Below are 18,234 nucleotides of genomic sequence, written 5' to 3' on the forward strand. Positions count from 1 at the left end.
GTGTTTGAGTCCAGACCTGGGGCCTCATTCATAAAGGTTGCGTACGCACAAAATGGGTCCTGAAAGATGCGTACTTCCTTCCCACGCAAGGTTTGTGATCTGAAAATATAAACTTTGCGTACCGGTACGCAAAATTTGAACCTTGTGCAAGCACATTTTAGAGATAGGGAAACTGGCGGCACTGATTGTGAGGTAGTTAAACGAAGCCAGATTCATCTCATACATTTAATGTCTTCAAAAATCAGGAAAGTGTGTGCATATGTGCATACGCATGGTTTTACCAATCTGAATTTTTTTTGGTGCATGCGATTTTCAGCTGTTGGGCACACTGACATTTTTGGCAGAAATCCTACGGAGTGTTATATAAATGAGGACCCAAGTCTTTCTCTGTCAAGCTTGCATGTTCTACCTGTGCGTGCATGGAATTACTCTGGGTGCCCCCCGCTTTCCTCTCACAGTCCGAAATCATGTATGTCAGGATAAATGGTGACTCTAAAGTTCTCATACATGTGAAATTGAGTGTGTCTGTTTAGCAGGGGGGGAAATGGATGGATCGGTGATGAACAATGTTCTGTTTCAATAAAAATTATCCAGAAAATGAAATATTCTAACACTGACTTATTTTAATGGTAATCTATACAGTTGCTATGATGGATAAGAATCTGAATTTAAGCATATCATGTTAAATGTGATAGGTTTCTAGAAAGAGATGTCAAAGTGGAAAAAAAACAAAACATGGTTGACATCGATTTACGTCCTCTATGATAGTCTTGTGTATGTATATGTATTTTACTTTCTATTATAGATTTAAAATCCTCTCAACAAGCCGACAGTTGCACTGGTCATAGTGAGCTTCCGAAAATATGAAGACGAGACCAGCTGAGTGGCTGAGAGGTGCTAATCAAATCACCAAGATTATAGTGACACGCTCTCAATCACCAAGGCTGTAATAACACCGTATCCCACTCATCCCTCCGAATCCTCCCCTTTTTTAAAAATTTCCAGCTCAGCCTCTCGTTGCTTGCTCTCTTTGTCAAATGCACAAGAACACACCAACAGACACACACATACACACACACACACACACACACACACACACACACACACACACACACACACACACACACACACACACACACACACACACACACACACACACACACACACACACACACACACACACACACACACACACACACACACATTGTATGGGTCATCGCAGCGCTGGTGGCCGCAGACTCGAGCAAGAGGTCGGCCCCACCCTGCTATTATCCCTGGAGTCCTGCTCAGTTTGAAGGCAGCGATGTGGCACATTGAATGGAAGGCCCACTGGGAGCGTACAAGCAGGTGAGGATTCAGAATGGGAACACACACACACACACACACACACACACACACACACACACACACACACACACACACACACACACACACACACACACACACACACACACACACACACACACACACACACACACACACACACACACACACACACACACACACACACACACACACACAGAGTAAAGGCATGCTGACACACATGCAACCACACGTACAAATGCTGTCAGTCAAACCATGAGCTAAACAGCCAAGGAATAAAACCTTCAAATATGCAGGAACCACACATACACATTCATACATGCAAGAATACATGACTGCACACACCGACATATGCTGAGTGTGGTAATAAGGCAGTCCTGCTCTCCAGGGATGGAGCCAGTGGCCACAGAGAGGGAGAGAGGAAGCAGCTGGCTGCTGAAATACTTCCCCTCCGAGCACTGTAATTTCCTCCAGAAGCACACCTGGGCTATTCACACATGTATACTATATTTGCGTGCATGTGTGCACATGTGTGTGCGCTGAGTGCACACAGAAGAGTGTTTAGGTACCTGTGCGAGTCGCGTGTTTGTTCTTTAGTTCTGCTTGGTTGCCTGTGTGTGTGTGTCTGTATGTGCGCGTGTGTGTTTATGCAGGTATGCACTAATGCACACTGCTGATTGAACATGAATCCCTCTTGCCTAATATAACAGCGAAATTATTACACAGCATCACAAGGTATTACATACATAAAACACATGTTTAGTACATATTGCAGGCGCGAAGAGCGTGCTGCCGCCGCTTTGTTGATATGAAACCACAGGCAACTAAAGTATGTGACCAGAATCTGAGCCGGGAGATTTTTATTTAATGGGAAAAAATGTGCTGGAATTATGGTAAGAACTGTGAAATAAAAACACAAACGAAAAGCACATTGAAGACCATACTTGTCTATTTTATAGTGCGAGTTTAAGTTTTATAGCAGCTATTTAAACACACAGAGGTTTGTAGATTGTGGAAGTTGCCGCTAAGGTTTGGGTTTTCTCAACTAAAAATACTGAACCCCAGACAGGCCTTGGGAAAAGGCCTTGTTTACATGTGCTAAATATGGAGAAGGAATTCTTCTTTAAAACCTCTCATTTTAGAGCAATGAGCATGAGCTTCATGACATAGGTCAGTCCACTTTATTTTCAGTCTTCGGAAGGTTTAAGGGGAATGGAGAGACAATAGTGTGTGTATGGGATTATGTTGCTTCAGGGAATTGTGCCAGATAATGGGAATTGACAAAGGCATTAATCTGGCAGTTAAAAGTGAGATGAGCAATGTTGTGTAAATGGCAGCTCAGAAGTCATTGCAACAGTATTCTTGATAATAACAACATAGTAATTCAACAACCTAATCAGCGGGACCTTTAAGTGCAATCTCTTAAATACGGCTCGAGTGACAGAGAATGTCACTTTCCAAGTGTTTTCAGGTGGCTGGTTAGGATTTCTACAAAGAGGCACATCACCCTGCTGAGTGTCTGTTGGGAGCTGCTGCTACACACTGAAGATGAGCTCAAGCATTTATGAGTTGTGAACATTCATATCTCTAAGTGCTTAGTCATGAGTCTACTCTTAAAACCTCCACACCACATGACTGTCCTTGTGTCACACCAGCAGAGGAGGAGGGCTGAAGGCAGAGAGGCAAAGGGAGGAACAATACTTCACCCAGAAATTGACATCTCTGAGACATTGTTTTGAATGTTATGTTTTTTGGGGGTTTTTATGGAGCGAGTGAACATATCCACCAATATATATCTTCTGGAAAATAAAACATTGAACAAAATTACACATATTTCATAATTCATAGAATTTTCTATGTGGAGTTTACATGTTCTCCCTGTGTGTGTGGGGGATTTCTTCCGTTTCCTCCTGCAGTCCAAAAACATGCATGTGAGGTCAAATGGTGACGCTGAATTGCATGGTGTGTGGGTGGTTGTTGCTGCATATGTGTACTTTTAGTTACATGCACGTACGTGCACACACAGGGTGCCTACTATGTGGTATTGGCCAAAGGATACCCTAAATATAGCTGCGAATACCATTTATGATGCATTATGTATAAACACAAATGCATTACTTTTAGTCATGTTTACACTAAACGTAACCGGACATAACTCGATATGATCAATCAGTATGGAAAGGAGCACTATCTGGGAGTAAAATACACTTCGGTGTGTTCTAACAAAAACACAACAAAGTTCATCTTCGGGTAGGATTTGCCTATGTGAGAGGTTGAAGCATTTCTTTACAGTAACATGCACCACTGGCCTCTGTCTCACCCTCTGTAGCTTCAACAAAAACTGATGTGCATCAGCACGGTACGCGTTTGCTCACTCCAACACTGGTCATCGGACCAGGGTTGTAGAACACAATGCAGTACGGCACCAAACATACAAGAACCCCCTTACAACTGCACTGCTTGAGGCCCAAGACAAATGCCGGCTTTGTGTAGATTGCATTGCATCTGTTGTTGCTGCCTCCGTCCTCCACCCAGTGTCAGACCACAAGCCTAATTGCAGTCACTTTGCCCCAGTGGCTGTAGGGAGTCGTTCTGCTTTGAGAACAATACAGAGCTCTGAAATGTCAATGAAAACAAGTAAGCTGCTCAGTGGACCACACTTTGTAAAATCTATCGCAAGGCCTCAGAACGGAGCGATGTGGTACCACACAACAAAAACGTGCATTGACTGAATGTTGTGCTAAATTATGTAAATCAGAGTGTTTGTCTGAAATATTATTGATTCGCTCAAGTGAAAGCATTTATAAACAAGAACGTCACTCGGTGGAGCACAGACCTTCGCCAATGCCACACTTGTCTGCGGAGTGGAGTTAGCGTTGCGAGCATGATAGCCACGAGCTCATATCGATGAGATCGTGGCTATCATCGAGGTCGGTCAGGTAGCTACATCACTGTGTGAAACACTGAGCAGGGAGCGTCTCTATGGCAACAGACACTGATCTCCTTCGATCTCCTCCATGAGGTGCCTCACTCACCCACTTTGTTTGGGAAATGTTTTTGCAGCTTTTTGGGATTTATTCAGAAACAGCGAGCTGTTAACATCCCAAAATCTAATCAAATGGTAGTTTTTTAGTGAAAAGTTGGTTACATGCATACATACATACTCAACACGATGGGCAAGCACGACGACAGCTGCTGTTGTTGCATAACTTCTACGGTCCTCTGTTGCCCGATGAGATATGTTAATGTGTGGCCGATGTCAGGGCCATGCGACCACCAACTGCCTGCAATAATTTTCTGACAGAGACAAAAGTCCGACCAAGGCCGACTCATTACACCCTGCAGCTACTCTACAACCAGTCGAAATGCAGCACAATCAACAGGACGGCTCTGTTTATAGAACTGACACCTCGAGTTGGCCTCTTCTCCTCACCATCTCGTCCTCTTCTCAGGTTTTTCCACACACATATACAAAAAAAAAAAAAAAAAGGGCTCAATATTTGGTCAACATCTGTTGTTTGGCTTGACAGCACATTCAGCGCTTAGTGATGACATGCACAAGGAAATCAATCCTTTTTTTTATCTACACCAGACGTAGTTGGCGTCACTTAATGAACGTCAACTTCTGTTTCACTGAAATTGTGCAGTGAAACGTAGTCAAAACCAAGTTTGACAGTGTCTTAAGTAACACACTTGTAAGACTACTAAAATCACAGTTTGATGAAGCCATAACACAAAAAGTAGTGGGTGAAGCTAAAAACACAGAGGGAAATAAAATTTGAAGAAGAGAAAGACATTGATCAAAACCACACATAAAATAGGATAAAGAAAAAAATAAAATTGTTCAGCACATAAAAAGGACAGATTGAAAGATGGGAGTCTGTTCGCGCAGAAAAAATGAATGGCAATCCTTCGCTTTCTATCGCCGCAGCGATTAATTGACAAATGTGCCACATTAATAATAAAGCTTGCTCTCTCTATTTAGGGCATTGATTCACACCTCCTCAGCTTATGGTGTAAGAAACCGATCAATCTCGTTCCTTCCTCATCTCGCTTTCTCTCCTTCTTGAGCTCTTCTATTACCTTGCTAAATATAACTTCCGTCCCTCTGTCTTTAGCCAGGAAATGAGTCCAACTTTCAATAACTGACTGTGAATTAAGCAAGCATGGCAAAGGAGATCTTCAAAAATTATTGATTGATCATTTGTTAATTTGCTCATGTCCCTGATTGAGCTATGGGGGGGGGGGGGGGGGGGGGGGGGGGGGTTAGATATGAATTAGATTAAAGAATTAGAATTACATTTTTAAAAAAAAGAGTAAAGTCTGAAGCATCTATAATGTAACTCTTGTTACATGAGGTGCCGATTTCACAGTGATGTGCTGTAACAACTGGAAGGTAAACTGTGTGTTTACATAATGTTTTGGTCTAGAATAGCTAGATTAAAAAAAAAAAAGGAAAAGAAAAGCAAGAGAGAAACGAAGAGATAGATCCACATCAAATGCTGCTGGGAGCAGCACATGCCTGCTTGTCTGTCTGTCAGTCTGCTTAGCCTTGAAAATCCCAGCACTCAAAGCCAGACGACCACAGAACTCATGCCCACGCTATACGTGCACGCAAACACACACACACACACACACACACACACACACACACACACACACACACACACACACACACACACACACACACACACACACACACACACACACACACACACACACACACACACACACACACACACACTGTGGCCCATTCTATCCTACGCTATTGATCTGCACCCCACTCTTCATTAGAAAAAGAGATTCAAAGGCAACAAGGAGCAGCAATACTCGTTGTGAGCGTCTATGTGTCTGTGTGCATGCTGCGTGTGCGTGTGTGTGTGTGTGTCTGTATGTGTGTGTGTTCAGAGGTGTTGCTGTATGATCAAGGGAGTTGTGTAAGCTGTGTGGTTACATCCTGTATACCAATGTCGTTCTATAAAGTTTTATTTGTTTTTTGTTTCCCCGTAGTATGTCTGTGAGGGGTCATGCTAATATGCATGTGTGTACGTATGTGCACGTACTGCCAGGTATCAGTATCAGAGGGAGCAGATCTGTGTTACTCTAATGCAGCCTGTCCTCACTGGGTGTTCCTATGGAAACTCTCTCTCTTTCTCTGTATATTATTAGACATTCTCAAGTCAACTGCTCAGAATAGGAAGACACAGATCTCATCTATTGCAATGCACTTGCGATAAAGTGCTTTGGCTCACACCTGAGCAGCATGGGAGACTCACTTCTCTGAGAAAGTTTTAGGATATAGACTCCTACACTGATGGAGGTCTAAGTGATGAACTTATAAGGCATTTGGTCAACCATTTATACTGACATGTACCTGAAGCGTGCATTGCAGCTATTATTTCTCCCTGCAAGTCTTATACTGAATCCCCCGAGAGTAGAGCATCCCGTTTCCTTTTTTCCCCCGCTTCTTGCATTTGTGTTGTGTTCAGCAATAACATAAGAGGATCAGCAGTAAGTAATTTTCAAAAAACATAGCCAAAAACAAATAAACAATCAAAAAATCTAGCAGTGGATGGTGGTGGTGACAACATCTGATAATTATTTCTGTTCACCTAACAAATATAAAAACTTTTTCAAACTTCACATAATCTAAAGAACGTCATGCTGGCTGTGGGGTACACACTACTCTGCATGCTTGATTGATAAAAAGAAAACATGAAAAAAAAAAAATACACCAGGCATTGAACAATATGCAATGTGCTTCCTGCATTAAGTTGTGTATTTTCACATTGCTTCAAATATATCAATTATAATGAATACATTTTTTTTTCCAAAAAAAGTTTTTATTAATTTTTATAACATAGCACACAACAAAACACACACACAAAAAAAAAAAACACATCACACTGCCCGTTTAGAAAGAATTAACAAAGGTAAAGTAACCATCACACTATTACTCATGCTCAAAGGTCTTTGACATACAACATGAAAGGCCCCCAGACACTCTCAAAAACATTTTGTCTGCCCTTCAACACATAGGTGATCTTCTCCAATGGGAGTGTTGACAACATCTGCTGCCTCCACTGTTCCACAGAAGGTCCATGACTCTTTTTCCAAAATAGTGATATACATCTCTTAGCATTCAACAGGCTTATATTTATAAACATTTTTTCACTCCTTGTATATGTACATTCCTCTGGGTATAAACCAAATATGAATAGCTTTCGGTCCAATATAAATTTCCTAGAAATAATTTTTTCAATGACACCTCTTATTTGTTCCCAAAACATTATAATCTTCCTACAATACCACATACAATGAGCCAGTGTTCCCCTACAGTCGGTGCATTTTGGACATAGATCAGGAATGTTACCATTATATCTATGAAGATCTACCGGTGTTACATATACTCGCATTAACCATTTAAACTGTATTAATCTGAGGCGTACGTTAATAGATGTGGTATGTGCCAAGTTACATGTAGCCCTCCACTCCTCCACAGTTAAATCCAATGACAAATCCTCGTTCCAAGCTTTGAGTCTGCCATATGAATCTTCAGGATCTCTTCCCATCATAAAATTATATATCTGTGATATTATGCCTTTCTTTTGACTATCCTTTGTCATAATTTCCTCTAAGTCTGAGTGTGTAGGTTTCGTTAGTATATTGTTCTGGGTTTTGTGTATGTAACTTCGCAATTGAAGATATTTAAAGAAATGTTTTTTATCTATATGAAATTTATCTTGTAACTCCTGAAAGCTCATTAATGTATCACAGTTAGGTAGGTAAACATCTCGAATCCTTCCCAATCCTTTGACTCTCCATGCATGAAAAACTGCATCAGCTCTCCCAGGTACAAACAAAAAATTGCCCCATATTGGAGTAAATTGGGATAATCCATTTGATTCTTTTAAGTATTTTTTCACATCTCTCCATATTCTGATCATATTTTTAAGTATTGGATTTTTCGTCTGTTTTAATAATTTTGTAACTGTGTTGGAATACATGTACAAAGGGAGTTCCAAATGTAACCCTTGACTTTCCATATCCACCCAATGTGGAGAGTGATTTGTATAATAAAACATCATAGACCTCAACTGTGTAGCCCAATAATACAGTTGGAGATTTGGGCATTTTAGACCTCCTCGTTCATACGGAAGATAAAGCAAAGACAGGCGGAGTCGTGACCTTCTATTATTCCATATAAATGTGATAAAAAGCTTCTTAATTTGGAGAAAAAAGTCTGGAGGAGGCAGCAAGGGGATGTTTTGAAACAAATAGAGTAATTTTGGTAACACATTCATTTTCAATATATTGACTCTCCCTATCATAGATATTGGTAGAGGCATCCATTTTTCAATTGAATTAGTTAAGTCTTTCTTTATGAGATCATAATTTATTTCAACTATTTCTTCCAAATCTGGCAAGATTTGGATTCCCAGGTACTCAAATTGTGAAACTACATTAAATTGCAAGACCTCAGGAGGTGGATGGACTCTATCATTTGCATTTAATAACAGAATTGAAGACTTGGTTCTGTTAATTTTGTAACCAGATATCTTACTAAATGACTTTATTATTTCGAGAATGATTGGTATTGACTTGCTTAAATTTTTCAAAAATAAAATTACATCGTCCGCGAACAGCGAAATTTTATGGCTCGTTGGTCCAACCGAGATCCCACTAAACTGAGGGTGAGAGCGCAAAGCAACAGCAAGTGGTTCAATAGCTAATGTGAACAATAAAGGGGAAAGTGAGCAACCTTGTCTACAACCTCTGCTAATCTTAATTGGGTCTGAAATATTTTTATTTGTCATAATTTCAGCAGTCGGGTTTTTGTATAATATCTTGACCCACTTTAAAAAGTTTGCTCCACAGCCAAATTTTTCTAAAACCTTAAAAAGGTATAGCCATTCCACTCTATCAAAGGCCTTTTCAGCATCTATTGATAGAAGAGCGGTGTCAGATGCAGCCCCATTGCAATGAATTATATTTAACAATCTTCTTACATTGTGAGAGCCCTGCCTACCCATTATAAATCCATTTTGATCCCGGTCAACTATGTGAGGTAGAATATTTTGTAGTCTCCTTGACAACACCTTAGTGATTATTTTTACATCAGAGTTCAATAGGCTAATGGGTCTAAAGTTCTCACATTTATTCATGGGTTTACCTGGTTTTGGTAAAAGAGCAATCATTGCTGTATTCATTGTAGAAGGGAGACAATTTAACTGATAAACTTCTGCAATCATTTCTAACAGAGGGCCAATTAATTTATCTTTAAATTTCTTGTATAGATCAGTTGGGAGTCCATCTGGCCCCGCCCTCCTTCCAGACTTCATGTTGTCAATGGCTTGTCCTATTTCTTCTTTGGTAATTTCTAAGTTTAGATGATATTCATTTTCCTTTGAGATCCTTGGCATATCTAATTTATTTAAAAAGGTATCGATTTCTTCTGATAGTATAGCGTTTTGCGCTTGATAGAGCTCTTCATAATATTTTTTAAAGGCCATATTAATCTCCTGTGGATCTAACAGGGTTTGGTCATCAGATAGTATTGTTGTAATAGGTAATTTGGATTCCAGTTGTTTTATTTGCCATGCTAAAAGTTTGCCCGCTTTATCTCCCTGCTCATAAAATGATTGTTTAAGGCGGAGAAGACTCGATGCAGCTCTAAAGGCAGAATGTTTATCGTATTCTGCTCTCACACTCAGTAATTCTTTTTCTAATTGTGGGTTATGGTTTGTGTTAATCTTGTCTTGAAGCACTTTTATTTTACTTTCTAAATGTGACCTAACTTCTTTATTCTTTTTGGATTTATGACCTGTATAACTAATTATATGTCCTCTAAGGAATGCCTTAAATGCTTCCCATTTAATAGATGCTGTTGTTTGTGTGGTATTAATTTCAAAGAAAATATCAATTTGTTCGCCTAAATATTTGACCAAATCTTCATCCAGTAACCATTTATGCTGAAATTGCCACCGTGGAGGGTCTCTTTTCAACTTAGGATCTTTATATATCAGGCAACAAGGAGCATGATCCGAGATCACAATACCACCATAAGAGCAGTCATAAACCTTGGATTGTAACGTAGTAGAAATGAGAAAGAAATCTATTCTAGAATAGGTCTGGTGAGTACCTGAGTAACAGGAATAAGTTCTAATATTTTGATTTCTTTCCCTCCATATGTCAATTAAATTTAAATCTTTCATTAATCTTTGAATTGTAGCTCTACAGCTAGCATGCGACCGATCCACTCCAGTTGCTCTGTCCAGTTCTGGTTTTAGCACACAATTAAAATCTCCCCCAATTATGTGCGATCCCTGAAGAGTAGAAAGAGTTAAAAAAAGATCATTGTAAAAATTACTATCATCCACATTAGGTCCATAAACATTTGTCAAATTCAAAAATTCTGAAAAAAGAATACCCTGAAGAATTAAATATCTTCCTCTTTTGTCTTTGATAGTATTTTTAATTTGAAAGGGAACTGACTCGTGTATCAAAGTCATGACTCCTCTAGACTGCGATGTAAATGCTGCTGTATGCACATCACCCCTCCACCTCCTCCTGATCCTCAAAAGATTGTCATCCAGGAGATGTGTTTCCTGTAAAAACACTATTTTAGAATCCATCTCCTTAATTTTGTTTAAGACTTGTTTAATTTTCTGAAGGCGCTGCAGGCCCCTACAGTTCCATGAAATAAATTTAAGATCTAAACCCTGAGACATGAATATTGTAAAATGACTTTGTCATAACGTTGCTTTGTAGCATGGAAACACATTCACTGGGCAGAACAAAAACAGATGAAAGAACAATCATCCAACAAGTAGAACACAAACACTTCCCTTTACCCCCATCCACTGGATGACCCCCACCCTCCCCAACTTTCCCTTCCGTTATTGCAAAAGACCAGTCCACACTAAGGAGGAATAATCAACCCACTTCCCCAGACTGCTCCTCACTGCTACTGTATCATCATTATTTCAACTCCTGCTCACCTACATATTTTTTTTTTCCTTTTTAAAAAAAAAAAAAGAAAAAGAAAGAAAGAAAATTAAACGTTTAAAACAAATGGCCCTCTCATCCTCCACTCTCAGTTATGTAGCATAAACAAATAAAGTAAATAAGAGAATTCAAAAAAAAAAAAGTGTAGTATTCACTTAGTTTGATAACTTTAAATATCACAAATTAACCAACATGCTACAAAGTATCAGTCATTTATGCACACATCTTATATCAGACCAACTGGTCCCTGCATGTTAGTGGTCTTCATGGTTTGGAACTTCTTGGATGATCTTCAAAAACACACTAGCTTCTGTAGGTGTTTTGAATACATGAGTCTTACCCCCATAAGTCACAAGAAGCTTGGCAGGATAAGCCACTCCATGTCTAATGTTCATCTTTCGGAGTTCCTCACGAATGGGGTCGAACCCTTTCCTCTGCTGGAGCAGCCCTGTGGCTAAATCAGGGTAGAAACGCACCTGCTGGTTATTGTAGGTGACGTCCTTTCTGTCCCGCGCCGCTTGGAGGACCGCCTGTTTATCTTTGAAGTTTAGAAAGCGCATTATCAATGCTCTTGGGCGAGATTTGGTGTCCCTCTTTGGACCTATCCTGTGTGCTTTCTCCAGTATGAAGGGAGACAATGACTTTTCACCCCCGCTCAGCGCCTCTCGTATCCACCGTTCCAAGAATGAGCACGCGTCGGCTCCCTCCGCTCCTTCTGGCATATTAACAAGCCTCAAGTTGTTCATACGTGACCTGGTCTCCAAGTCTGAAAGTTTCTCCTCCATATCTTTGTTTTTAGTTTGCAAAGTGCGCACCTCAGCCTGCAGACCAAGCACCTCGTCCTCGGTGCCAGATATGCGTTGCTCCGCTTGCGCGACGCGTGCGTTACATTCAGCCATCTCCTTCTGCATGTCCCGTATAGCCGCCGTCATGTTGTCAAGCTTGGTTGTGAAATCCGTTTTCATTGTCGCTATTTCCCCTTTCACCGAGCCCAGCAACACCAGCACTTGGTTCACTTTATCTCCGAGCGAGGCGTCATCACCGCTGACCTGAACTTCCCCGTCAGCGGGCTCCTTGGTAGCATGCTTCGCAGCCATATTGCTGCTAGCTCTCGTCGCCTCGCTGCCCCGGAGGTTATAGTCGGGCAGTTTTGTTTGCTTGGATGGAGGCTCGTTCTTACCCCTTGGTGTCTTATTCGAAGTCATCGTGTCTTTAATAATCTGTTTTGGCCAATATTGTGCGTGAGCAGGAGGCTTTAGCAGTTAAGTAGGAGCAGCGAAGAAACACACGTCTAACTACGTGGGCGCCATAACCGGAAGTCCCAATGAATACATTTTGACGGCAGTTACAGAAAATAAATATCACAGTAAAAAGCTAAATTGCTTTATCTATTGCAGTAAACTGTGAGTTTTCACATCTTCATTTCCATACACATCAAATGCCAAACTAAATCTTTTATTGAGTAAAAGACACTTTAGCACTTAAAAAAATTTTTTTTTTGAGAAATAAAGAGCAAAAGACGACTAAATTGATTTTAGTAATAAAAGATCTTTTTGCATGTGTGATAATATTTAGACCTTGATTATTACAGTCTACTTGAATACGTAGTAGACGAACATAAAGTATAAGGCTTTCTCTAAAATACGGTCCCTTTTGGTTAATTTCGACTGCTGGTTTCATCTGTAGAGTGCAAGATGGAAGCAAATACATACAGCGACAAACCCAAAGACCTGAATTCCAGCTGGTAATTATTTGGGCAGCTAAGGGAGTGTATAATTCTATTAACCATTCAGAAGGTGTTACCTTCCCAATCAAACACGTGAACCTCCTTATATCACTTCTTTCTTGATGGAAAATGAGTGCAGTGACGGGGGGATGCATTTTGAATGTGTGTAGGTGTAATCTTTTTGACAGGAGGGTATGCTCACACTGTGACTCACTGCCTTTGCATACAATAGTTAGTTATGATTATATAACAAGGTGTATGTGAGGAAACAGTCCTTTAATATTCTTGTTTATTTGAGTGAAGCATAATGACAACAAAAGTTCTTTTTGTTAGAACTTGGGAGGCTTCAGGGTAAATGAGCGGGGATTTGGCATGACGCCAGTGTGGTTGAATAATTTTCATATGGAGCCAGTGTAACTAAAATGAAGATCACGGCGCTGTGCTGCAGTGTGTATGAAGAGTGCCCAGTGAGAGCTGCAAGTGGAGGACAGCACAATGGGAATGAGAGGCTAACCTCTGGAGTGGTAGTCCGCTGCTGCGCTACTGATGGGCACCTTCTTAACGGCTGAAGAGCGATAGACAATGTGTGTCCTTCCTCTTCCTCCCTCCTCCTCCTCCTCTTCGATCACCCCATCGCCCCTCTCCACCGGCTCGATAAAAAACTCCTCTTGCTCCGTCCTGATCATGCCGGCCTGGAAAAGATACATTATTTGTATTACATGAATATACACAGTTGAACTTTGACATGATGATCAAGGGTGACAGTCTCTCTTCTAAATCTGGACTTCTTCTCGCGTGTTTTGCAGTCTCCTTCCCTACCAATCCTTTGAATCTGTGACAGTTTTGAGCAAGGAAAAAACCCTGTATTTCCCTGCACCGCTGTGTTCAGGACAGGTAGGGAGACAAGAGAAAGGGCGAGCGCTGATCCCTCTTGGGGCCTTGCAGAGGGTCAGAGTGACACACGGCATCTGAAATGGCCAGCAGAAGGGCAGGAGATGAGACTGTCCCACTCCAATCCTCTGCTAACACATCCTGTCAGGTAATTCCCCACATCCGCCTGACACACACACACAATCAACCATGCAGGCATGCAAGCTCACAGGAAGTGTGTGAGAAATTGAAGGGGGGGGGGGGGGGGTCGATGGAGGGAAGTAAAGAAGCGTGCTTACAGCACATGCATGCATGCACACATGAAAACAGGCACTGGGAAAATTGCCCGTCACTCTCTCTTATTCCATCTGTCTGTTTAAGACAACTGGTAATTACCAAGGCAACGTACTGCTGTAGAGGAAAGCCATGGGGGAGATAAGCACAGAGGATGGAGAAGCTTTTGAGGAGCGGGGCGGAAAATAAAGAGTGATAAATGAAGAAAAGAAGAAACATCAAGACAATCAACACTTGGTTGTTCTGCTATTCCTTCTTTTCTGACACGGGGAGGAGATGATGGGAAAGTTGAAGAGAGGATAGCGAGCTGATGAAAAACAAATCCAGTATGCATTACAGACGAAAGAACAATGAAAAGCTGCGTGTTTGTTTTTTTTTATGCTGCGAAGACATTTGTTTAAAAGAAATAAAGAAATGACTAGTTCACAACGACCAGAATATAAACATATTGTGGAGAAAACGTCTTATATATGTGAAATTCTTTCCCTTGAGACATATATTCAATAAATTGATGTTGTATAGACAGATTGAATATCTCATCGTCTGTCACTCTTTACATTTCTTTGTTTACTAAAGTAATTTCAGATCTCTGCTAAATTGTGATATGTTGTTGATGCATATGCCATCTGGCTGCTGCACATCATCAAGTAAATGTATTTCAACTTAATGAGCTCAACTTCAACTTCAACTTTCACACACTTACAATATCATGACAAAGCCATCATGACACAAACATGACACAAAGTCCAATATCCAACAGACAGAGAACTGATCCTAGTTATATCCTAGTAGTTGGTCCTACTGTGCATGCAAGTATGCAAACAGCTGACAGACTGGGATCTGAATGCAATAAAAAATAGAATGTGTATGCTCCTTGAGAGGCATGTTGGGAAAAAAAAAAGGACATTAACAAAAATAGCCCCATTATTGGAATGAAAAGGGGCTTTTTTCCCCCCCATGCCATTACCCTCATCTTCTATCATCCCTCTCTCTTTTTCCCTCCTTACTTGTCCGAAGCTTTAGTCCCAGAAGGAAGTCGACAAGCTGCTGACCTCCACCCTCCACCCCCCCCCCCCCTCCCTTCTCATTCCTTTACTTTCCCGAGCCGTGGTGTGGCATTCCGATCGGACCTGATGGATCTGCGATGGTGCATGCATTCCCACTCCAGAATACCAAGCAGTGTCGATAGGAGAGCTGTGTCAAAGAAAAAAGATGACATGTGGGACTCGGAGACATGGTTGGATCGATCAGAGCCAGCACAGTGATGGCGGGGGGTGGGGGTGGCGGTGTGTGTGTGTGTGTGGGGGGGGGGGGGGGGGGGGGGGGTGTCAGGAAGCCGTAGAAGTGGACAGATCTTTTGAAAAAAAAAGAATTCATATGAAAGCAGCATCAAAGCGTCTACACACATTTCTATTAAGAGACGCACTTTCTTCTCTTCCTTTAAAAGGCTGCTACAGACTTTGTGGTCTGATGAGTCGCTGCTGCATTGCGTGACATGTATTAAACTTTGATAAACATTACGTTTGTGTGCAATGCTCTGAACACTGTCAGAAGATGATCTTGAGATGTCTGTGGCTGTACAACCATGACACTGGCCACGAAGACTGTACGACGTGACAAAACAGATTTTAAGCTCCGATCAAATAGATCATCACAGTCATCTGTCTTCAATCTGGGACAGCCAAAATCCCACAGTGTAAGGCCAAGTCCTAATAATGGGATTAAGGGAGGATTGTCCAAGGGCTGTCCAGAGCAGGTGTGGAACTTTCTGAACGACGGGCCGGAACACCATCAGCCAACATGGACCGGGAGACGCAAGGTCACTTCTGGCCGGGAAATCAAATCAAATCAAACAAAGGGGGACTTGATGGTGTGACGTCATACACCGGCAAGCCTGAGCTTCACTCACTTCAGAAACTCAGCCACGTTTTATTTCCGTCCTTTATTTTATCTTCATTGGTGATTTTCGCGCAGTGCGTTGCAGTGTGTATTCACAGTGACACCGTTTCTGGGTTGCATGTTCCTCATGTGACCGTTTGGCTTTCACCAAGAACTTCGACATCCTTATATAATCTATGAACTTGAGTGTGTGTTTGTGTATTTTGGGTTGAGATATCCGTGTTGACCATGAGTACTTTTCACTTGGTATTCAGCAGGAAAAGGCCAAAGTCTCCTTTGACTCTACTCTGGATAAATTAGGGATAGAGCAGCGATTCTTGTCCGCTGGGTCGATGGCCCATTTTCAGTAAGACGAGGGCCTTTGCCCGGCCAAATAAAATCAGAAAATCATTGTAGTGTCGGACATTCACATTCCTTAATAGCAGATGGTAATAATGCCTTGTAAAGTCAGTTGACAACCACAATCTCACATTGTACAAGAAATCCCACAAAGTTTGTTTATATTTGAGTCCGGAAAATAAAGGCATGAGACACAATATTAGATATGATTTCATTATAATGAAAACAACAGAGGACAGAAATGTCACCGAGTTTTCTGCAGCCATGTATTGGCACGTGAAACATCTTAGTAGAGATTTATTTCACATTTAACAGATTTGTGCTGAACATTGATTCTAATTGAAATGCAGCCGATTGATGTTTTATCAAAGTTACAATGGTTTGAAATGAATCTTCAGTTGTTTCATGTTGTTAGCCTATGGTTTATTTGTTTATATTTTGACAAATCTGTCTCAGTGCAGTCCTACTGCTCTGGCAATTAGCACTTTCTGTTCACACATAAATTACCTGGATTATTTTCTTGAAAAGAAAAAATCTAACAGACCTTCAGAACCACCTTCTTAATTTACCTCCTGATGACATTATGAAGTTTATCCTTGAGTGGTATTACAAGAGTGAGCTCCAGCAGTGAGCGTATGTCTGTGTTTTCTTCGCTCTGTGTGACATTTGTAACAGACAATGTCTACTGGCAAATTGGGTGAAAGAAGGTCCTGCAAACTGTTTTTGCTTTTTTTAATACTTTTTTTTTTTTTTTTTTTTTTAATGATACAGGTTAATTTGTTCCTCTCCATTCGCAGGCCAACCAAGAGTTTTAATCCCTCCAGGATGATTTTGGGCCGACCTCGGGGCCTTCATCACAGTTTTCCTGGTACGCGAATGATGGAGGATGATCGCTGGGATAATAATTAGATGGCCAAACCATTTCAGCTGGCTTTTCTCAATGAGGAAAAACAGACGTGCTTCAAGGTTAGACCACCTTGTGAAGACTATATTTGGTCCTGTGACCCCACCGAACTGTCTTTTAGCAATACATTTGTTACAAGAGGAGTGACCCATGTGTCTGTTTTTAAAGAAATATTTACTATAAATTTTCAATTTCCCGTGACATCAGATCAAAAACCACCCCTCTTATCATACCTGAGATTTTTTTTTTTTTTTTTTTAAACAAAGTTATGCTTGCTAGCTTATGTTTTCTACAGGGTAATGCTTCATTTGCTGCTACAAATTCCTGCTATTTTCTCTGTGAATTGTGTCGTTTTAGCATTATCACTCCAAGACTGCTCTTGCCTGTTCGGGGACTTCTCGAGCCGCAGCTGCCTCGCTGGCTGCTGTTCTCTTATTACAGTAAATTCATTGTGCTCCTCTGGGTGATGAGCCTGAAGATGTTTTATTAGGTTTGACGTGTTAAAATTTAGCTTATTAGCTTCTCTCCCCTCATGAGACAGTTAAATCTTTCATCCTCACTCTCTGCATTTTATCACCTAAAAACATTTATAGTTCATGTATTTAGATTATACACAGGAAGTATCATGCACATCTGGCTCAAAAGGTCAAATGGATTTATATCATTTACTGTATGTGTGCTGGGGTTGTGTCTCTGAGTGTCCCTCACCTCTAAGTTCGATACACAAGTCTGTTATAGAAGGCAGATGGATGATAAACCGTGTATGAAACCTGTTTGACTATTGAAGCCTTTCTATTCAGTTTCTTTTGCAGTGAGGGTGTTTAGATGTCCTTGTTCAATGCTTTTATGAAAAATAAAACTAAAAAAATTG

At 40.9% G+C, this 18,234-nt stretch overlaps 1 protein-coding gene across 1 annotated transcript in view; it reads right to left on the minus strand.

The window, feature by feature from the left end:
* LOC308134397 (A disintegrin and metalloproteinase with thrombospondin motifs 2-like) overlaps positions 1-18,234 on the minus strand; it is a 122,204-nt gene that overhangs the window by 52,702 nt on the left and 51,268 nt on the right. The window contains exon 3 of the mRNA XM_080502111.1: positions 13,572-13,749. Within this exon, the coding sequence (XP_080358237.1) occupies positions 13,572-13,749 (178 nt within the window). The remainder of the gene's footprint in view (positions 1-13,571; positions 13,750-18,234) is intronic.

The sequence above is a fragment of the Blennius ocellaris genome, assembly GCF_963422515.1.
Source record: "Blennius ocellaris genome assembly, chromosome: 9".
Lineage (NCBI taxonomy): Eukaryota > Metazoa > Chordata > Actinopteri > Blenniiformes > Blenniidae > Blennius > Blennius ocellaris.